Below are 23,767 nucleotides of genomic sequence, written 5' to 3' on the forward strand. Positions count from 1 at the left end.
AACAAAGACGAGAAATTTTAGGGCCAATGATGGAATAAGAGCAGGTGTGGAATATGACCACCAAAAGTGACTCTTCTTTCCTGGCTATGAATTTTGACTCATCTCATGTCTGTCTTGAAGAAATACAAAAAAAAAGAAGAGGGATAATAAGTGTATGATCTGAAAAGAGGTGTCCGTGTGTTAGGTAACCATTGCTGAGAGATGAAACCACAAAAACCAATTAGATCGCTAAGCTTTAGAGAAAAGGGTCTTGTCCAAAGATTTAATATTTCTAACTTTAGCCTCTAGTGCTTTCCTTTTCTTATTGATCTCTGATAGTCCCTGGCTCACTTTCCTTAACAGTCACCCTAGCAACCCCATATCCCAGCAGATCTAAGAATTCTCTTCATGTTTTACACATAACTTAGTTGGGGAAAACAAGGCAGCTGGGATTCCTGACATGAAGAGATTTTCTTTTATAAGAGGCTAGTTCCACTCTTCAGAACAAAGATATTGGACTCAGGATGGAGGTCGATAAAAATTGTAACCTACTTGTAAAATCACTGTTCCTCTTTGGGGTTTCCCAACATCGTAATACCTCCCAGGTATTGTAAAGTGTGCTGACAACATCCCTCTTCATCAGATTTTGTCCATTGCTTATGCCATAATGTTTGTCAAGGTTATCATCGATTTTGAGGTTCAAGGAATGAGGGAAGGGAAAAGCACGAGTTGGGGCTTGGGGAGTGGGAGAAAGAATTTCAACTGTCTGTAAGTCACTTTTAGTAATTTTAAAGTAATATCCGGGAGGCTCCAAGCGGAAATTGATCAGGCAGTTGAAATGCTCTGGGTAATATTATATTTTATGAAAGTAAACAACAGAATGAAATGAAATCTTATTCCATAGGGTTTAATTAATTTATGAGATTACAAAAAATCTTAAAATACAAGGCAAATGTCTGAAAATATGAAGGCCTGGGCAAGACTAGTAAAAAAGAATAAGAGCTATGTAATTTCTTTACAGTTGCAATCCCAAAATGATCTATTACTTTTTATTTCCCAAGATTGATAACTGGTGTAACGATTGTGCAGCCTCAGCCATTTCAACTTAATTGATAAGTTGCCCTTTTTGCTTTTCAATTAGTTGTTTAGTAATTGTGAACACAGAATTTGATGTCCAAATTAAATATGGGGGCCTTTGGGTCCTCCATTCATTCTTTGTTTCATTTCCTAGTAAACCCTAGTAAGTTTTACAATAAGATTTGAATTAGGAAGAATTAGGACCTGAACATGTACTTCCTAGTTAGGTTTTCTCTCTTAAATTTGATTTGTACAATAGATTCTGATTTTTTTTTTTTTTGGAGGGGGAGGATGCTTTTGAAACTGTAGAGTGTGGCATATCCAGATGGAAAAAAGATGGAAAAAAAGAAAATGGGGAGAAAAGAAAAATAGAAAAATAGAGAAGTTGAGAAGAAAGTTTTTACTGACAGTCTGATTTCGAGTAAAGTTGGACTCAAATCCAGTTTATGAGCTGGCTGATTTCGGTAAGCACTTGCCATATGTAAGCCATAAGTTGTCTTCATGGACTGGGTCATAATATATTGTGAATATAAAACTAAAACACATGTTAAGTACTTGTTATAGAGCTTTGCAATCAATTTAAATTATTGCTATTTCCACTGTTATTGTGGTGAAAAGTACAACAGAGAAAAATATTTTGTGCCATTCATATGTAGATGCAAGTTATCAGATTTAAGACAGACAAGAAGCAGAAAGCTCTCTCCTCCACACTCTCTTTTCCCCTATGTTCTCCGCATCCTGCACCCTTCCTCTTTTTTTTTACTTCAAACTCCCAAACACTGGGATAACACAGCTGAGGGTCATCACAGTCCATTGCTGCTCTTGGAATTACACACACATTCACTAAATTGCCAAAATTATATTTCATCTTTTTAGTGTATACTTTCTTCTCTATTTTCAAATCCTTAACAAACGTTCAGCTTATTGCCTCTCCTTGATATGATCTTGATTTTCTTGGTTTAAAATGCCATAGTTGGAATAGCCTTGAGTTCCCTACAGATAACGCCATTCCTTTATTCAGAATCACCCAGTAATTCACCATATGAAGTCAGAACTTCTCATGAGGACACCAGAGCTCTCAAGATGTTATATTTAGTTCTAATTTTTTTTTCCCTTATCCTTTCAACGTCTTCTTGGTTAATTAGTTTATTTAGCCTGCTTCCATGAGTGTGAAATCTTAGACGGTTATTTTTCTTCCCTCCCTTAAGTACTTCATTTTCTTCTACTGCTTTTCATCAATCTCCTGTAATAACCATGCCCTCATCGCACCCCCTCTCCAGCCCAGACAGAATCTCTTTTTAATGCTGAACCTTTATAACACTCCTCTTGTGAACTCATGCTCAAATTCTTTTTTTAAAAAAATTTCAATCAAAGCTTGCCATCTGGCCAATCTCATATTGTACAGACCTGACTAATGTAGTGTAACAAGTACAGCAGTGCTCACTAAATAGCCTGTGTGCTCCCTACTTTTCCCAGCGTTCCTTGTAATTAGGTTGAAGTTGGATGATGAGTTCTGGCTGGGGTGGAAATGACGTAGATCTGCGGTGCTGAGAGGCAGCCCTGGAATCCATTTGTTGGGATAGCCTCACAAGACGGCTGCCTCAGCGTCACCCTGAGTCACCTGGTGGCCCCTGGCCCACAAACCCCCCTACCAGAGCTGTACATACAGCATGAGTGAGAAACCTATGCTTTTTGTGTAAGTGGTTGAGATCTCTGGGTAAAAATATCTCCCCAGCATATCCCAGCCTACCTTGGTTAATACCCTTGGCTCCTGAGGCCCAGTAGCAATCAGCTCAGTAGGACTAAGCCAGCAACACAGGCAGTGGCACCGATTCACTGGCCATCGGCCTTTATTTCTCAAATGTAAAAACTTGTTTCTGGACATGTTGACTTTCTCTATCAACAAGCTCAGAAGAAACATTAATGAAAGTGGTGGTAATTGTACCCAGCTTTCTAGGATTATATCGCCACAAACAGAGCACTGTTGCCAACAATGATGCCCTTGGTGGCTTTTGAACATTTTCAGTTTTAACATAACACGTGCATTGGCTAGTGTCTGTCCCACCTACTTGGTAACACATTAATGTATCTTGTATTAGTTTTATTTTTCATAGCCTGCCTTACAGTTTTTCACATTTGACCTAAGTTCTAAATAAAAACATGTGATTTGCAGATGCTACTGTACCATTTTCATCTTTTAGTGTGCTGCCTACTTTTTACTTTAGAAAAAAAATGAAATCAACTCTCTTTTCTTCGAGTCTTCCAGCTTAATTGGAATGGAGCGCTCATGCTCAAATTAAGGGGCTTTCACTTAACTATTCTGCCTCATTTAAGGGAAAAAAGCCTTGTTAGCTAAGCTAAGACATGATATTTGTGACTCCGTAACTAGAAGCGTCCATCACACAGCTGCAAAGCACAATAGGTATTTTGATAAAGTTATATCTGTCTTAGGGATCTGCAGTATGAGAAAAGATGCAAAAATAGGACCCACTAAATCAAAACCAGCCTTTTTACCTACACCTTTCCTTTCTTTCTTACTTTTTGCTAATAAGGCGCTAATAAGCTACTACAACTTTGGTCAATTTTAAAATCCCACCAAATATTCAAAACCATAGTCACATTCAATAATTCTGTCCACTGAGTCCACGAAACATGTCTGGTTCTCATAGAAATATTTAATTATCATAGGAAGGGATAGATCTGAAATTCAGAGTAAGTGTCCAAAGTGTCCAGCTGTATCTCAGGGCAATTTTGTATTGATTTTTATCTCAGTAACACATATTTTAGAAAATTCTTAAAGGAAAATATTCTGGATATGCTTTTTAAAGGTAGACATTTATTGCAAATAAGAAGGAGAAAAGGAAGCTCTCCTTGTAAACCTGGTCACGCAGATTACTGGGTTATCGGAGTGAAACTGTTCAGACGCAGAAATGTTTACGGTCATGTCATAATGGAGAGAGCTTGGGTTTGTAAACAGACGCTTCAGCTCTTGACTCTTGGTCATACTCACCCTATCCTGACACCTAAGTGCCATCCTTGACACTTTGGTCTTCCCCGTGCCTCACATATAATTTATTCTATCCCTTACATATTTTTCAAATTTATATACGTCGTCCTACCGCAGTCACAAGCTTGTCTCACTTGGATGCTGGCAAAAGTTGCTTGACTGATAAAAGCATCCATTCTGACTTTCCTCTGAGCCACTCCAAGTTATAATCAGAACAGGTATCACTGCATCACAGCACATGTTTAAACCATTCAATGGCTTTCAACCTTTTAGAGTAAAGTGAAAATGCCTTAATGAACCTAAAACCACAGTCTGAGCCCTGTACACCTGGGCTTGTTTCTACTCAGTCTCCCTCTCACTCTCTTCCTTCCAATCATATTGGTCACTTTAAAGGATCTCCCGTATTCTCCATACTTCCTTATATACCACAGGGCTTTTGCACATGCTGTTTGTCACCTCTGTCTGCAACTCTAGCCTTTCCTGCCACTCCTGCCCCTGACCAACCACAATGTGCACACTAAACTTTTAATTAATTCTCACTCGTGCTTTGGACCCAATTTAGTCCCTGCTTTTTTGTTGCACGTACGACGCACTGTATCTCTGTTGTATGCCACTCGTCACAGTTGCCATTGCACATTTCTTCATGCGAATCATTAATCAGTGTATGCCTTCCAATCAAACTCTATATTCCATGAGGGCAAATTCTGCCTGCTTTTTCATTTAGCACTGGCACATAGTAGGTAGGCAAGAAATATATGTTGAACAATGAATGAATCTTTAGAAATGTCTCAGCTTGCCTGTCTGTAAACCCCTCAAGTCTGTTGTAAGGATTAAATGAAAGACTATTTCATAAAGAGCTTGACACAGTGCATGGGATACCCTAGGAGATCCATGAAGTACAACCACAATAATAATAAAAATAAGACCAGATAGAATTTCCTCCTCTCTTGGAAAGCAGCAAATGGTCAGTCTATAGAGAAAATAATTGTTTTTTTTTTTCTTTCTGTTGAATATTTAGTGAACTAATAGATCAACTCCTTTTTATCCAACACAGGTTCTGAAGTAGACAAAGGGGAAGGCAGGTAGAAATAAAATTATCAGCTTTACTACTGATAAAATCCTGGAGAATGTCACTTAACTTCAGGGCAATATTAGACCTCCCAGTCCTCCACCTCAGAATGAGGCTGGCATCCCCACCCGTCCTAGTTGGCATCAGACAACCGCAGGCCTTCCAGCATCTCCAGAAGCAAGGCCTCCACCACCAAGTTAATCGCATGGCACCAAACAGACCAGAGAACATACATTCTGTAGACAGGCAAATCACACACACACACACACACACACACCCCAACATGGGGCTGTGGCTAAGCCCCATATGCCCAGGTCTTACATCCAGATTTACCTGTCAGATAACGTGCGCCTCTTTCCATGGAGTTGAGTAAGTGAGAAAGTTGGGGAAAAGGGTGAAAATAACTCTAATGGACTCTGTGACTGTAGTGGAAGCCTTTCCACATGAGAAGAGACACCAGGAGTGGAGACTAGGTGTTCAATTTCTTCCCTTAATGTGTTATATTAGGTACAAATGTTGTGCACTTTCTTAAGGTTCCCTCAACTGCTTCTTTTCTTTCTCTGTCTTTCTTGTTGCTTCACCTACACCAGATCGACTCTCAACCTTCAAGGGCCAGACGAGACAATTCAGAAGTTCAGGAGAGTCTGCTTCCAGTGGGTTAAATGTTGACAACTGGAAAATGAGAAATGGGCAGGAAACAGGCAGACACTTCCTTCCTTTCTTTCCTTCCTCCCGTTGGTGGCCTGTTCTGAGATACAGTTTCTCCTTGTGAACTCTTTGGAGAAGTCCCATATAAAGAAGAAATAATATATGTTGAACCACAGTGATGCATCAAAGCACATCATTGCTTTGATGTTTTCCTTAACTCATTTCCCCACTTCGTCTCCCTCCTCAGCACCCTTAGCACCTCCCAGTCCAAGTATCAGCACTTTAATCCCTGCTCAGGCTTTACTTTCTGCAGACCTATTCTAAAACAGGCATGTAATTTGAAACTAAATTTATGATAGAGTTATTTTTGAAAGTCTTTGTATATAACTGAGGGACAGCCAGTCATTCCTCCATCATCTGTTCTCCCCTTCCCCTAAGCTAATAAGACTTTATTTTAGCTGAGCACATTTCCCAGACTTCCTTTTAAACTAGCATTGGCCATGTGACAAGGTTTTGGCCAATGGAATGTGCACAAAAATAATACTTCTAGCTGTTGGTTCCTATTCTTAAAAAGAAAAGAGTCCATTGTCCCCTTTCTTTTTCCTCTCCTCGTTAGCTGAAGTTTGAATATTATGACTGAACTATATCAGTTCCCTTAGATCAGAAGATGAAGCCCTGTGTTAAGAATGGCAGAGCAAGACAGAAGGAACCTGGCCCAATTCCATGCAGTGAGCCATCAATCAGACTTGGACTGTCAAAGCTCAAACTGCTAAGTGAAAGAAATAAACTTTAATTTTGCTTAAATTACAGATATTTTGGTCACAGTGGAGCAGCGTAACCTGTAGCCAATCCTAGATGGGTATGCCTTATATTTCATTTTTAATTACTTATTAAAGCAAAGTAATTAGAGGTACTTTTTTTCATTTTTTTATAAAGAATTCTAATCCCAGATCTGAATAGGAGCATTTAGAAGAAGGTCAAGCAGAATTCTTCCTCGGGAAACATTTCAACAAACTGTTCAAAGTTCTTGCTCAAGAAATCATTTCCCAGCCAGTTTTTATGTGCGGCAGATAGAACACTGAGCACATGGGCCAGTCGCATGAGATCTGGGACCGTGTAAACTTATGGCTGTAATTTTGTGAGGCTTCATAATTAGCACCTGCAATAAGTCTATAAGCTGTGAAAATGAGTGCTGTTTTCACTGTGGAGAAAAACATAGCCGTGGTTTCCATGGTATGGGAACAACCGAGAGGGTACAAAGAATAAATCGGGCAAGAGGAAAATAAAGCAGTGCGTTCACGTACTGGATATTGAACAAGCAGAATCCCTAGGGAGCGATCAGAAAAACATCTTTAACGTTCTCTATCCGTCACCCTGTAAGGGACCTTGCATAAGCTGTCTTCATCTTGCCGCGAGATAAAAACTTGGGCAATCTCACAACTTTTCTCATAACATCCAGGTAATAAAAGGCCCTGTTGTCCCTGCGAGCGTAGTGTCAGTCCAGCCGTTAAACGGTGTCTTGTCCGAGACATCAGCACTTCAGACCCAGTCTGCTGCTCCCGCCTTGGGCCTGGCTCAGGTCGGCTGCAGGCCTGCTGAGAACAGGGCCTGGCCGGCCTCTGCTTGTTCACTCTCCTCAGCACTTGTCACCCGCCGCCCTCTCCTCCCACGTGGCTTTAAAGTGGCCACCAGGGAAACAGTCCCGTCCTGAGAGGTCCTGTCCTAGGCTATCTTCAGAGCCTCTGAGCGCGGCTGATGTTTAACACCCACCCTTGCTGTTATGGAGGCTTCCGTGGTTTCACTGGAGGCTGCTAGACTTCCGTCCCCAACTGTGAGTCCTGAGATGGTCGGTGGGAGGCTGTCCCCAGACCACCTTTAGTGACTGTCTCAGCATAAATGACAGCTTCTTACTCCCGGGGCCACCTTGTCCTGAAAAGTCACTTTCTAAGCCAGAAGCCCATTTACTACAGCCACTGAGAGGAGGTCTCTGGGATTTACCCTAATACAGTATGGAAATATTCTTCATCTTTATCTTACTCTCTGACCAGATGTGTTAAATGGAATACAATAAATTCAATAGAAATGCAGTTCAGATGGAACACAATTAATTCAATAGCTCTTTGTTGAATGAATGAATGAATGAAAACCTTGTTCTTCTAAAATACAATCCTCCTGAACTTTGACCCTCTATAATAAAATTTATTTTTTATCCATAATCTGGGGGCCTTTCTCTTGATCCATTGATGAGACTGGTCCACCATCAATCAGCCATCAAGTATATGCTCAGCATGTGTTTTTTGGTATCAATTTTCTAGATGAAAAAAAAATGCCTATGTGTTGGTTTACTAGCGTAATCAGTTTGCAATTTAACGTGGCAATCAAGACTAACCAGAAACGGTAATTTTAAAATGATGCCTGTGTATAAAAGGTGTGGGGCTCACTATATAAACAATAATCCTCACAAGACACAAATGAAGGAGCTGCTGGTTTCCCCCAAGAACCCTGATTTTATCTTGTATCAGATGCCATACTCCTTACATTCATGCCCCCAACTTTAAACTTGTTTGCTAATTAAACTACATTCAGGGGTGGAGGGAGAATCAAAGAGTAAGAGGAAGGAGAAGTAGAAGGAGGAGGGAGGAGGAGGGGTCACAGGGCTGCTGCTCATTTAAAAGGCACTTGGGAAATGCGCTCAGCGAACATCTTACTGACAGAGAGGAAAGAGGACAGAAACGAGGGGAGGAGGAAGGACGGCTGCTTACTGCTCTTTATTGCTTTCTGGAGCCTATGTGCAGTGTGAGTGTGTGTGTGTGTGAATTAAAATGTCCAAAATAAGAATAAAGTGCTGTTGTTTCTTTGCTTCCACCATCTGTAAACATGGAGTGAGATTCATTTTTAAGAACTTTCCAGTGAAGATGGTTGAGTAAGAGAGTAATTAATGCCCAAAATGCATTCCCTGATCACAGTTATCAGAAGAGCATCATAGAAAATGTCCTGCTCGTAGAATTTTCCACCTTTTCCCTTTGGGACAGTGATCATGGCTGCTGACTGAGGCTCCTGGAAGTGCCACGTGCTTTCGTGTGACCGGGGCAGCCAGTCTCACATTAACACACTGACTTGTTTCTTGTCACTGGTTGGGGTCAGAGGCACGTTCATCTAGGCAGTGTCACCTCTCTCTCCAGGGTCAGTGACCTTTTCCTTCTCCACTTCCTACACCATTGACCACAACTCATACAGGTTATAGTTGCGTTTTCGCCTGTAGTCTGGGTATTCATGACACATCCAAACATGGTCAAGACACTTCGGGGGAACATGGTGGAAAAACCTCTCCAAATTCCTTTTTAAGGAAAATACAATTTATGTTCACTAATTTTAGTCTTCTGCATTTAAGGTCATTATTATTGAATGATTACATTCAACATATAAACATAATACAACTGCATGCTTTATATTAAAGAATTCAGAATGAGACTAAAATAACTTTTATGTCAGACTCTAACACGGTGATGAATTTGGGGATTAAAGTGCAAGGAATGACCTATTGCTCTTTCTTCCTTGAAATAAGTACAGAAAATTTTGAAATGTGGCTCAGTGCACAGTTTTGCCAGTGTCGTCTAGGGAATTTCCTGAAGAACAATGTATTTATTATATGTTTCTGTAAACTATGTTAAGGTGATTTCATAAATTGTTTTTTTTTTCATGCTCACTGAGCAGAGATTTGTTTGATTTTTACATAAATATTTTCATGGTTAGCTCCTCCCCATCTCCCATTTTCCACTTTAAATCAAAGATGGGCATGAGTTCTGAATTGCAATCCAACACCCCATCAGGGAACTTTCATTTATGTTTAATATTTCCACTCCTGTTTTCCAGAAGGATTGAGTCACTCAGAGTTACACAGCAATTAGTGGTAAAGTTAAAAGGAATCCAGAGCTCCTCAATATTTTCCTTCCTTAAGTAATTTCTTTTTCCGGAAAAAAATACAATGCCATTTCAAGCAGAAGACTTCTGTAATCAAACTGTTAGGGAGGAAGAGATGGAGAAAGCAATTAGAGGAAAGCACTTAACGTTTGGAATTTCATTGTCTTGTGTGCTTTGGGCCTGAGGCTTTGAAGACTCAGCTTGGCTTCCAAAGTTGGATGAAAACACCCCGTCCAGTGGGGCCCCCAGCTCTCCAACACCAGGGAGTTGTTTGGAAGACAGGCATAAGGAAGGAGGTATTGAAATGCGGGTGAAGGTGGCTAGAGCAGCAACCACTAGCAGAGCATCACCTTCTTTGGCCTTAGTGGCAGGCAACAAGGTGCTCCTTTATTGCAAGTTGTTACCACCATATGCCTCATTAAGAACCAAGAATATGCTGTTAACAGTTTCTGGTGATGAGAAGAGAGACATTTACATAGTCGAGGACATCTCCCACAAATTTTTCCTTATAATTTGCTGGGGAAGCACAGAAATGTATAGAGGTAGCTAGCGTCCAGAGCAGAGAACACCAGGAAAAAATGTTCACTTCTGTTTGCTAGAGTTTCTCCAACAACCAGATAAAAGTATCCTGCACTCATTTTTCTTTTCTTTATCACATACACATACATCTAGACACATATGCACACACACACGATTTCCCTGAGAATATGGTAAATATTTCTTGGCAATTTCTAACCACCAACTAGGATGTGCCAATTGGTTTCCTCGGCTGCAGTAGGAGAAACGGATTCTGGCTAACTTAAGCAAAAGGGAGTGTGCTTGAGAAATACAAGAAGCTCACAGAAACTGTAGAAAAACAGGCAGGGAAGTGGTTGGGCACTGAGGTGTGTTCTGTGGCTGTAAAGCTGAGATGGTAGGAATGGTCTCGTAGCAAAACTGTTCAACCGAGATCCACTGCTGGGAAGCTGGAACGAAGGGACTCCACCTTCATTTCTATTCATGTATCATGTACTTATGTTTCACGTTCTAAGCCAGACCATTTGACTGACCCATCTTGGGTCAAGGGGCCACCACCAGGTTAAGGCATGACTGGGCAGGGCCCCTGGTTTTAGCTGGGAAGAGGTTGTTCCCCATCAAAGGAATGAAAGTGCTGACAGGAAAGGGAGAGGGAAGCCAGGAAACCAAAAATCAATGAAGTTCCAGCACACCAGGCCGAGAAGGAAAGGCGGGACCAGTGGAGCAGGGGCCAGACCCCCATCAGGGATGCCGTGTCTGCAAAGCCACGATTCCTGCTGCTGCTGAGTTGCTCTCCCGGTGGAATGCTCCTGGCTTGGAGGGACCTATTTGGGACTCTTGGGAAGCGCTGAGTTTTTTGTTCCATTGCTCTGAGCCTTTTAGCCCTATTTTTTGTTTGTTTGGTTTGTTCGTTTTATTTTGTTTTTTAGACAGCAATTTATTAGTGAATTAGGATGCAGATATTTGCAGGATGAAGTTTAACTTCTGCAGCACAAGATGCGGTACTTCGCCAACACCTTGTGGGTGGCCGAGGCCCCTGTTGTCTTCATGGCTCTCCCAGTCACTGGAGAAGTCACCAGTTGCTGCCCTGGGTACCAGTTTGAAAACTGGAAAAGGCTGGAAAGCATCCTTCTGTTCTCTTGAGTGTCTGGAAAGATGGCATCTTGGAAGTGGACTCCATGAGGCAAGAGGTTATAATTTTCATCCACCCTTAGGAAGAAGAAATAGGAGTAACCCCGGACCACGATGTGAGAATGACCTCAGGCCGGTGAGGTCCATGTGTCCTTTGGAGGCTTTCTGGGCTCTTACTGCACAGAGAAGGGTCTTAGGATGTGGGTGAGGCAGTAGAACCTCATTGGACGGTGGCTTCTCTTCTTCTAAACCTTTTCTTGAACAGATGAAGACAGCCAGGCTTCTCGCTGCTGAAATATTCTGAAACCCTAGTATTGAAGACTGTAGGTAATGGCAAGATGCTATGAAGATTTTATTAAGGTGTGCACAGGAGAAAGAGCGATGTGCTGTTCACGCAATAGCACAGCCATCTGGAGAAGGAGAAGGAATACAGCTGGCCAGACTGTAAAACCAAACTGGAGGCTCTCTCTGCAAGGTTTGTTGGATAATTCATGCTGCAGCCACTTTGAGCGGCCTAATTGAACCATTTCAAAATGTCATGTAATTGATGTTTTCTGTGGTTGTGTGGAGGTACCGAACACGTGCACACATTTAGCAAAACTTGTCAAAGTCTCAACCTGTATTTCTGGAAGTAAAATAGGATTTCTATACTGAAAGTTTGAACTGTATGTATCTCTGTATTCCACTTTATGAAACCTACTTTCCGATGAGAAGGATTATAGATTAATGTTTTGTTTTAGGCTTTTTAGGGGGGCTGTTAATTAGGTTTATTTAGTTATTCTTCGAGGAGTACCGGGGATTGAACCCAGGACCGCGTGCGTGCTAGGCAGGCGCTCTACCGCTTGAGCGGTGCGCTCCCCGCTTACGGCTTCGTGTTTTCAGTCTTTGTCTCGCGTGAGGCCCTGGGATCTGTGTCTCTCCCTCTTCGTAGTGACCGTTGTGGCAGTTTTCTCCTCGGCCTCGTCTTCCATTTAAGTCACATCGTACTTCTTCCAAGCTGCCCCCAAATTGCCTTTGTATTTGAGTCTCTGTCTTCCTGCTTTTCCTGTTTCCCCAACCCCAGAATCTACGTGAAGTTGGCGTAAGTGGAACTCACGGATGATTCAGAAGCAGCTCGTCCGAGAAGCTGTGCCGGGCTGTGCGCTTCCTTCCTTCGGCCTTGCGCTTAAACTCCCAGAGGGTAGAACTACCGTAAAATGCAACCAGCCTGACGGAGGGGAAGGAGTTAATTCGTGGCCAGGGCTGGACCTAGCCACATCTCATTAAAATGTCTGGTAATACGTTCAGGGCATCAAGGAAGGAATAAAAGGAAAACATCAGAAGGCTGAAGATGAAAGGAGAGCAATACAATAAGAGAGGGCTTTTAATTTCTCAACTGTTATCATTTTTTTTTTCTTTAAAGAACCCACCTCTCTCTGTTTTCAAGCCGACTTTGTTGAAGAGCTGTTAGTGTGCTGAGCAACAAGTCACTCACTGACAGCAGCAATCAAAGCGGAATCAAGAAACACGACACCAAACTGGGTCTTAGTCAGGTTGATGTCTTACTTCCCAAGCACTGGACAGAGAAGCGGTATGACTTCAGCGTGGATGAAGAGAAAGGTGCCAACTATTTGGAGCACTCACACGAACACACACATACATACATTCATGCAAACGGTTATAAAAACAGCAAGGTAGATACACCTTCTAGGGTTTTTTTTATAAAAAAACACTGATCTTTCTAAGATTTTACTCATTCTGTGAATATATAATCTGTTAACAAGGAGAGAGGGGTTAGGAAGCATATCATGATAAGTGAAGAAGATGCAGAAACCCATAAAGATGAAAGTCAGGGGAATATTTGGGGAATAGCAAATGGTCCGGGTAAACTGCAGTATAGGAGACGTCCAGGGGGTCATGGGAGAAAGTGGAAGATAATGCATAGGAGAAAAGTGGGATCTATGAAAAGAAAGAATCAAGGAATATCTGGGAGAAATTTTTATTAACCCACTTTGTGATGCTGTCATGAAGATTATATATATCTGTGTGTGTGATTCTGTATATAATTAGAATATTACTATGTATATTCATACGAAGCATTTTCAAAATGAATATATTTTATAAATATTGGGTAGTATTAGAATTTTTAAGTAAATAGTCAATCACGATCCATCAAAAGTTTCTTTAAAATAGGAAATGTTATAATGAGAGGAGATGGATATTATAATAAGTATTTTAATAAAAGGAGGTGGATGCAATAAGGAACCGGAGAAAATTACTACAGGGTTTTCTCTACATCAGAGTAAAATATTGTCAGAGCTGCCAAATGCCGGAAAATAATTTTTTTTATCAAAACATGACCACACACACTGGTTTAGGAATTGTCCGGGGCTGCCTTCCCCCTGCAGTGGAAGAGTCAGGTCGTCGTAACAGAGATCACGTGGCTCAGGTCGTCGTAACAGAGATCACGTGGCTCGCGGAGTCTGAGATATTTACTGCCTTGCCCTTTACAGAAAAGTTTGCTGATTCCCGCTCTAGATGATCTGAATAATAAAATGAGCTAACATTTATGAAACATCTACCACATGCCAGACACTCTTCTAACATGTTACATGATTTATGTCCCTGAACAGCCCTAACACAAAGGCCTGGTAACTTTCTAGGGGTAGATGTTAGTGGCAGAATTTAAGACTGCCAAATTAAGCAAATTAAACTACAGGACACCTCGTATAATTTGAATTTCAGATAAAGAAAAATTTCTTGGTATAAGTATATCCCAAGCAATGTTTTGGACATATTTATACAAAAAAAAAATGACTATTGTTTATCTAAAATTCAAATTTGACTGGATGCCCTGTGTTTTATCTGGCAAGCCCAACCCACTCCAACTGACGTCAGAGCTCACCCTTAGCAAATGCTTTCTAGCCTGCCTCTCAGAAGGATGGTGGGCTCATTTGAACAGAAATGGGGAGTGTTGCAGGACACAAGAGACATTTTCTAGCCAAGGAGTTTCAAAGTTAGTCTATAATTTGAGAGGCAAAATGGAAAGCTTTTTTTCTAGGACATCTTAAAGGTGTTTGACTTTTGGGAAAAGAGGATTAAATCAGCTCTGGATCAGTTTCTTTATGATATAGTCCAAATTCAGGGGCTAGGGCTCAGAGAGTAATTAGGACTTGACACATGTATTGAGTCACCTGAATGTAAGCGGTAGTGGAAACTAGAAATAAACATCACCTCTGAGTTCAGAGGTGGCTGTTGGCTTAAATCAGACCCGAACGATCCTTCCAGATCTTCTCCTAACAGTGCTAAGCCCTAGTACTTAGCGGAGCTCTCCAAATCCATTTTATTTCCATAGTGAAGGCGCAGATAGAATTGCACCATAATTTCTCACCAGTGCTTAAGAAAAAAACTAAGAGAAGAGAAGCTACTGCTTTCTCACGGACTCAAGGGCCCTAAAATTTGCAGGGCAGACTGTGCTGAAAAGATAACATTTCTGACTAGGAGAGTAACTCCTGCATATCCTTTCTGTTCTTGGAGATGGGGCCACAGACGCAGGAAGCAGGATATTGAGAAGTGCAGTCCGTCAGGAGCAATAAAATTCAGCGTGGGCAGCAGCTCACAGTTGACTTAGGGGTGGGGTGTGTTGCTGCTGGATCTGGAAGCCTGCTCTAATGGATGCTTTCGCACAAAGCAGCTTGAGCAACGCAGATGCGAGGTATCGCTGCTGCATTTGTTACAGGCAGTAGTCCATGAGCCCCGTTATACACAGGCAGGGCCCCAGACAATGACTGTGCTGATTTCTAGCCCTCAGACTTGGAATTTACTTTTATCCCAGTTGCGTATTTTTTTTTTTCCATGAAAGGATGAGATTTCTGTGGAAGAGACTAAAATGCTGGCTGCTTCATGATGTACTTGGTTACATTATGAATGAGTTGTTGAGTTTGAGGGAGGGTACAGCAAGTATAAAAGAAAGAGTGTTAATACCTATTTGAAATGACAGATCCATGCCTCGTAACCTGTCCTTATAACCTGTGCTCTGCATCCCAAGTAACAGTCAATAATTTCTGACAATTCGTCTATTGAGTACCCACTGGGTACCGGGCATGTGCGAGGTAATGGCGACAGAAGACAAGGAAGACTCATTTCTAATCAGTAGGAATTCACAGTCTGAAACCAGAGACAGACATTTACCAGAAATGTCACAGGGTGTGATCCCATCACAGAATGGAGCCAGAGAGGGAGCCCAAAGGACAGAATAGCCAGTGCTTCTCCAGGAGGTCAAGACATATTTCATAAAGAAGATGATGATCAAGCTGAGTCTTGATATTTATAAAGGAATTGATCAGATGAAAAAGGAAGAGCAAATGAGGACAGACAGTCGTTGTAGCATTAGGGAAACACATTGAAGGAAGAAAGAAAAACGAGGACAAAGAATAGAAAGAGTAAACTAGAGCAGAGGTCGACAGACGATGGCTTGACCAAATCCAGCCCACTGCCGGTTTTTGTAAATAACGTTCTGATACCCACAGGCCTGCACAGCTGTTTAGGTATTGTCTGTGATGGCTTTTGCACTACAGTACAGAGTTGAGTAATCGCAAGAGAGAGCATGTGGCCCACAAATGCTAAAATATTTACTGTTTGGCCTTTTACAGGAAGAAAGTTTCTGACTCCTGGGCTATAATAGCATCAGCCCACATACAAAGAAAAAAAAATACTCTGAGGGTAAAAATAAAATTGTGGTGTATTCGATGAGTCAGTCAGATTCACTTGTGTCTCCTCTGTCCTGGAGGAAATGTTACCATGAATAGGAATAAATGACTTAATCCCAAGCCTCAAGTAACACCAGTGTGGAGGGAGAGAAAGACATTAAATGAACAGCTGCATGATGGCCATCATCAGCAAAAATACAAAGAACAGGGACATCACAAAAGAGGAATTGATTACCTCTTCCTAGGACCTCTTTTAGAAAATGAGCCAGAGGCAATAAGTGGGCTTTGAAGGATAAGTAGGAGTTCTTAACACAGGGAAGCAGCATTTGCTCTGTCTCTAAACATAACGCCAAGTGAAACTTTATGCTTTTTTTTTTTTACATTAGCACTTATCTCACTCTTCAAAAATATCTTTTGTGTTATTTTGAATGCACTGAAACATGTGGTACAGAGTAGGCTTTTGGCTATGGCCTTTCTCCAACATATATTATTTTGGCTCAAAGTTGTATACTACAATCACAGAAAAGTCGACAGGATGACTTCAGAGATTTGAGTATTGCAAACTGCCCATAAAGGAGGCCTTTCGTTCCTACTGCTCCCGTCATAAACAGACTGATGATAATCTGACGCGTCTGGAACTGCTGATAGGGTACACTTAATCTTTAAGTCTCAGAAATCTTTTTGTATAATGGTATGAATTCATTGTGCTGGTTTCAACCAGAAACTTGCCACAGAACTCTCTTTTTAAATTTTATTATTTATTTATTTATTTTTAAAATTTTGTTGCAGGGAGAGGTAGTTAGGTTTACTTATTTATTTATTTAATGGACGTACTGGGAATGGAACCCAGGACCTCATGCATGCTAGGCATGCACTCTTCCACCAAGCTATACCCTCCCCTCATCACAGAGTTCTCTGGACTTGACTCCTGGAATTTACTTAGCAAAAGATTCTCCAAATGTAGGCACTAAGGACAGACTGCAGAGATGGTTGCCCAAGGCTGCATGAAATGCCAAAGATAGAGGAGACTGAAACATTATATAGGATTCTTATTTGTGAATCAATTTCCTTACACATTAGACCATGGTCTGAATCTTCATAATAAAGAAGTATGGGGTTTTTTTTTTTTTACCATGTATTAAATTTAAACTTTGGCTTCAATTACCATAGCAAACTAATGCAGCCTCATAGAGATATATCCACAGTACCCCAAGTCAGACATCCCAGAGGCCAAAGAGTCTCTGGTAGATACATGCAGACACTGCATAAAAAAGAGTTTCAATAAAATACAAATACTTTAGTGTCATAGATCCTTATTTGTAGCTGGATATTAGAATTTGTAACTTTAAAAAGCCAATATTTCAGGATGGTGGGTAACAACTCAGTGGTAGAGCACAAGCTTAGCATGCATGAGGTCTTGGGTTCAATCCCCAGTATTTCCATTCAAAAAAAAAGCAAATATTTCAAATGCTTATCATGAGGCGTACATAGTTTTTTCAAGAATGGTGTTATACAATTCAATTCGTACATACGTTGTTTTTTCAGTGAAATCTCTGTCCAGATCGCCTGGGCTGAGAATTTACTGTGCAATTTTTAAATAGTAACCTGGGTTAGCGGCTTACCTCTGATTCCGTTCACAGATACTGCACTCAGGGGTACTTGCTGCTTTCTCTGTAATACTTTAAAAGTCACTTGTGTGTTTCAAAAATAAGACGTGATCTTGTATTTAGATTTTTCTTTTTATCCACATTATGATCAGTGAAATCATAGGATACAGAGCTTATGCTGCCAGGCTTTAGAAATTCGTGGGGCACGCCCATTCAATAGCATCAGGAGCGAACACACAGGAAGAGTAAGAGATGGCACCTGATCCACACTCGTGGGGAATGATCTTTGTTCTGACTCTGACCTCCAGCTTCTCTCTTGAGATAGGATTCCGCTCAGCCGGGCGCAGTCCCACCGGGTTTGCCTTGGCGCAGACCACCTGGGCGGGCATCACTGCCGAGTCCGCCTTGGGAAGACTGGTGGTCAGCTGAGTCAGAGAGTGTCTTTAACAATTAATTCCTTCACAAATATTTTTTTGACTGCCTACTCGGTGACAGGCACTGTCCTACTAACTGGAAAAGCAGCGGGGATACTGAGAAAGTAGGGACAGAGTCACTGCCCTCACGAAATATAGGTCCCAGTTTAGTCTAAATCAGAATCTTTGTTTCTCTTTGTAATTACAATGGACTCGTAAGAGTGCAAAATCCAAAACGAAGAAATGAAGAAAGGACAGTATCAGTCAATAACTGATTTGGAAAGTGAGAAATGGAAAACACGTGGCTTCTCATATTCATGCAGAACAGCAACCAAACCAGAAAACGTGAACCATTAAAAAGAAGGCTTAGTGAACCAAGTTTTGGCATAAATGTCACTCAATATCAACTAGTAAATAAAACCTGAGTCTTTTCCAAAATAAAATAAGCTTGAAGGAAAAAGTACAGGATTCTTTATCAAACAGGATGCAAAGAAAGTGTAGATGTTTATAAGAAGCTATGTTTGTTCAGGAACATACATAAATGAAAAATAAATTTAGTGATATAGAGGTATTATTTTATAGGTTATATTATATGTCCTATTTTTATGAACAAAATATGTTGGAGGTCATGTCATATATTTTTATCTCACAGATTCAATGTCAGAAGAACTCAAACCTGGCAAAGGGTAGACCTAATGAATACAGTGTGGTCAAAAAAGTAAGGTGACTTAGAATGGAATGACGTCGTATGCGTATTATTTCATTCCTGTGGACTACTGGATCGCATTTGTCCTTCCATTTTGTATTCCAAAAAGGCTCCCTCAGAGAAGAATTACCCTGCAGGGTGCTTTTTTTTTTATTGCACTTGCGAGGCGTATTAGTCAGTGGGTGTTTCTACTCAAATGACCAACCCTCTTTATCCTTTCTCAGTATAAATTCATGCACACTTTTATTTCTTCCCAAACTCTCACCCCCCATGTCAACCCTCTGAGTTTAGCCGAACGGCCCACACCCCCAACAGGAGCACCAGACATCTGCAGGGGGTACTTCGGAAGCCCCTAGATCCTTTTCGCCACCTTTTCTTTCCATGAGACAAGCACTTTTGTTTCACTGAGTTTAGAAAAATACCATATTTGCACTTTGGGTTTATGGTTTGATTTCACTGTCTTTAGTCAGAACACTTCCAAAACCATCTTAAATTTTGAAAGAGGGTCTTTTTCCCCCCATAGGTTTAACCAGATATTTAATAGCTTAAAGAAACTAAAGTTCTAACTCCAAGTCTTCTGAATTCCAGAATCACCCTCCTCATCTATCTGGAGTCCTCTGGCCTGGAAATAACAGTAAGGAATGGTAAGCATGAAGAGAATTTGCTTCCTCAGTCCTGAGCCAGAATGGGAGCGTTCAGGGAGCTGAGAGTGGCTTTGTGACACAGTATGCCTCATCAGAATCACCTTAGGGAACTTCTTTTCAGAACTCCAATATTTGTCATTGGTAGAGCTCCCAGAGATTTTGATAGATTGATATGAGGAGCTTTAGGTGGATTTGGGGAAATATTTTTGTAATGTTCACATATCATGATTCGAAAAAAAAATTCATTTGAATGCAGTCGTCTTAAGACCACTGTGTTTGCAAGCAGTACCCCTACTTGAATGGAATAATTTTTCTCTGTTTATTCCCTTAAAGGTTCACAGAAATAGAAAAACCATGTGAGATTTCTTGGTGCAATTTCTTCAAATATTGAAGTCTCAAATTTAGGAGACAATATAAAAGGAAGAAAAGGAGGAATATATTGTGCTGATTAGGTAGCAAATTGAAAAGCCATGGGGCATTTCTGCTTTGGAGAACAAAGCTGTAGCAGTGGGAAATAAAGGCCTATGCAAATCGCCAATGAAATTAATACGTTTTAAAGGTTATCAGAGCAAAACTGCTGAATCCTATAGTTTGTCATCAGTAAATTAAATGCAAAATCACTAATTTAATTTGTATGAATTACCAGTTGACTTCTAATGTATGGAATAATAAGAACTAATGCTACTTTATGGGCTAGAAATGAGATTTTTTTTATTTTCAAAAGAGCAAAGAGACAAGAAATAAAGTTGATTCAGAGACCAAACAACCTTTTAGTTATAGTAATTTGTTGACTTCTAACAAAAATTTTTTTCTGGGTTTTATTTGCAATTTTCTCGTTCAAATCAAACTCAGATGAAATGTAGGGAGGCAACTAACTTCTCAAAACTGGTCTGGTTCTGACCCAAGAGAAGGGAATCCAAACCAGGGCAGTGTGGGCACACTGCCATTTGCCCAAGAGAACCATCTACACTCTAGTTTCTCATCCTTAAACTTGACTGAGAGGAATGAAAGGTTGTGGGGTTTTTCCCATACGTTTTTCACTGAGCATGAAATTCTGAGCTGTATGAAATTGACTTAACAAAAGAGACTTTTGTGGCAATGTCTGGGAAAGTAAGAAAAATTTTAAATCCTGGAGCCTTAGCAAAAATCAGAATTATAGAATGTTAGAACTACAAGGATCCTACGAAATCATTTTTATCCAACTACCCACTTTGTAGATAATGTAACAGAGACCCAGAGAGATGAGACCCATCAGAGGCAACGTAGGCTCATCAGCAGCAGTTCCGAACTGAAGGCGGTGGTCTGAAAACCAGGTCTCCTCACCTTTAATTAATGGCAGCATTAAGAGATCGATCTTTTCTGCAGACACTTAATTTTCACCCATACACACACCCACACACTCATTCCTACTTCTGGGGGTTGCCTGTGTAATATTTATAATCCTGCTCTCATACCTAGGGTGACTGGCAAGAAACATACTGTGTAACAAAGGCTGCTTCCTCTCCGAGTCACATTTTTCCCTGAGTGCATCCCTTGGGATACAATGTTCAGTGTCTTCTGTAGCCGGAGTGGGGAGCAGGAAGGCTCACCTTCAGAGAAATGCACTGCCAAGTGGCTTCCCTCTGCTGGTTCAGACACCTGAAAGATATGCTGAGCAGCTCCGGAGAAGAACTTCATTTATCTAACTGGCAAAAGAATTAAAGGATAAAAACACAAGAGGGCCAAACAAGGATGAACAGCAGTTTTATAAACTGTTTCCACAATGCACTGTTTTTAAAAAATGGTAGTGAATTCAGCTCACATGGATTGACGCGGAAGTTCATCCGGGTTCTTAGTAGGTGGTGGGCAGCCCTGTACTTCCCTTGTCACTTCTCTGATGTGTGGCTCTTTTTTTTTTTTTTTTTTTTTTCCATCTTTTGCAAATGGATTTTTGGCTCTGAGAAATAAACCATGATTCCCTTTCCTACTGAGCTTCTGGAGCTGAGTTTAACACATGTGATGAAGTTCACAAAATATGAATCAGAAGGGACCACAGTGAACATCAGAATTTAACTCCCCCCTGTTTATAGGTGAAGAAACTGAGTCTTAATGAACAAAGCTAGTCTCTAGCTTGATAAAAACAAGCAGGATTAGCACCCAGGTTGCCCGATGCCTGTATTTCCTCGTGCTTTAAGCCAGCCATCGGGCTGCAGGAACAGTGTGCTGGGTGCAGTTTAGGCTCTGCAGTCTGGGGTCTGCGATGAATTCCCAGCTCTGACTCAGATAGGATCCCGGTGACATTAGTTACTTTCTCCATCATATAGTTTCCTCACCTGTGTCATGGGAATAAAATGTTCTCTGTGACATGGGGCAGGTGTGAGGATTAACAGGTTTAGCTCTGTGCCTGGTTCAACACAGTAAGAGCACAATAAATGTTAGCTCTTAGGAGGACGACGTCCTGGAACAGCAGAAGAAAATGCCGGAAAGAAAATTTCTGGTTAAAAGTCATCTACCTATAAAAGAATCCTTCCTGGATTTCCGACATATTCCTGATATGATAATTGCAGCAGCAGTGTATTAAGTAACTTGATCTCTCTAACACCAAAATGCATTATATTAAGCAGAAGTGCATGTACATTGTTACCAACCAGATCACTTATTCATTCAGTAAATATTCATTTAATGTTCTCTACTTGCCATTCTACATTGGGTACCAGAGAATCAAAGGTACGTAATCTATGATGTCTCTGTTCTCAAAATTATTCACATTCTTGCAGGAAAATAAGTCCCAAAGGAAAAAAGAAATAATGGAGTGTGTGGCAAGTGCAATTTTTAGGATGTAATGAGAGCAACCAGTAAGGGTGCTGAGCCCACACTGCAGGAAAGGGACTGAGTGAGGTCATGTTTCTCGGGAAAGATGATCCAAGTCTTGCAGCATGAGTGGGCATAAGCCGGGAGAAGTCTCGGGAGGGGGACTTCCAAGCAGTGGGAAGCTCATGTGCGGAGGTAAAGTGACATGACGTAACACCACACGTTGGGGGAGGTTCGGATAGTTCGATGTGGCTAAAATTCAAGGTTTAAAAGAAGGAATGGTATAACAGGTGGAAGTCAATTCCAGATCATGAAGAGCCTTGAATGTTATGCTGGGGGCTTCCAAGATTATCCTGAAAGCATTGATAAGTCAGTGAGGGATTTGTATGCAAAAGGATCACTTGATCAGACACTGATTTAAGAAAGGGAGTTCTGAATGCTGATGAAGCATTGATTGGGAAGAGTGATGACTGGAAGAATGGAGAAAGTTTCAGAGAAAAATAAAAACTGAAGGCAGGAATGATGAGAATAGAAGAAGGTTGGAGTCAAGATGCCATGAATAGGTCAGTGATGAGGCAGAGAGAAGTCAGAGATGACTGTTTGTTTTCTGATTTGAGGTTCTTAGATTAAGGAAGAAGCCACTCACAAAAAAAAATGAAATCCTAGAGAAGAAGAAGATATTGGGGAAAGAATGGGCAAGATGTTGGATTTAATGACACATACACTAAGTTTAAACAGCATGTGAGACATCCACGTTAAAATGTCCTGAAGATACTCTGGAACCCAGAAGAGGGGCTGAACTGTAAGCCTAGTCGGGAGTTGTCAGGATGGGGACAGAGAACCAGTCACGTCCTCTGTACCTCGGGGGTTGCTAAGGCTTTGCTTCTCTGTTCAGGCCTCCTGATGACTCTACCCAGAAAAGCATGTGGCATCAGCCGCTGCAGGGAGAGGTTTCCGTCAACTTCTCAGAGATTACGGGACTCCATATTACTATTATGAAGATTGTTTTGTTGTGGCAGAGAGAGCATTTTGCCTGATGGAACAGCTGGGGCCACTGGAGTGGCAGCTTGTCATCCCTCCTGTCATTTGCAGGCAGGACTAACAGCACCGCACACCTCATGCCGTGTGCTTCTGCTCTCTTACTCAGGGTTCTTGCTTTGCCTGTGAAAAACAAGACACCGTGGGACTGGCACAGCCCAGGCCCAGGCCCACTCACCCTGGCCTCTGGGTTGTGGGCTGCAGACAAACAGAGAAAGAGTGCCCCTGGCTCGCTCCTGGCCCTGTGCTTCCTAACGTGGAGGCTGCCACTGCATCGTGGGATCTGGCTTTCTGGTTTGGTAAGCAGGATAATTTCCTCTGCACTCTCCCAAAAGAGGGCCACGTCCTAGCCCTCGGACTGTCGGTGGGTCACACTACACGGCAAAGTGGGGAATTAAGGTTTCCAATCATCTGAATTCTCTGGGTGAGACCAGGGTAATCCCAAGAGTCCAGAAAAGTTAAAAAAAAAAAAAAAAAGCAGACGAGATCAGAGTGGTGCAATTTGAGAAGAAACCAACTCACTGCTGATGGCT

The 23,767-nt window shown here is 41.3% G+C and overlaps 1 protein-coding gene across 1 annotated transcript in view; it reads left to right on the forward strand.

Moving 5' to 3' along the window:
- Positions 1–23,767, forward strand: part of LOC123615483 (uncharacterized) — a 271,904-nt gene that overhangs the window by 240,920 nt on the left and 7,217 nt on the right. Inside the window, exons 5-6 of the mRNA XM_074371193.1 lie at positions 19,351–19,406; positions 23,344–23,533. Of these exons, the coding sequence (XP_074227294.1) occupies positions 19,351–19,406; positions 23,344–23,533 (246 nt within the window). The remainder of the gene's footprint in view (positions 1–19,350; positions 19,407–23,343; positions 23,534–23,767) is intronic.

This window comes from Camelus bactrianus, chromosome 9, assembly GCF_048773025.1.
Source record: "Camelus bactrianus isolate YW-2024 breed Bactrian camel chromosome 9, ASM4877302v1, whole genome shotgun sequence".
Lineage (NCBI taxonomy): Eukaryota > Metazoa > Chordata > Mammalia > Artiodactyla > Camelidae > Camelus > Camelus bactrianus.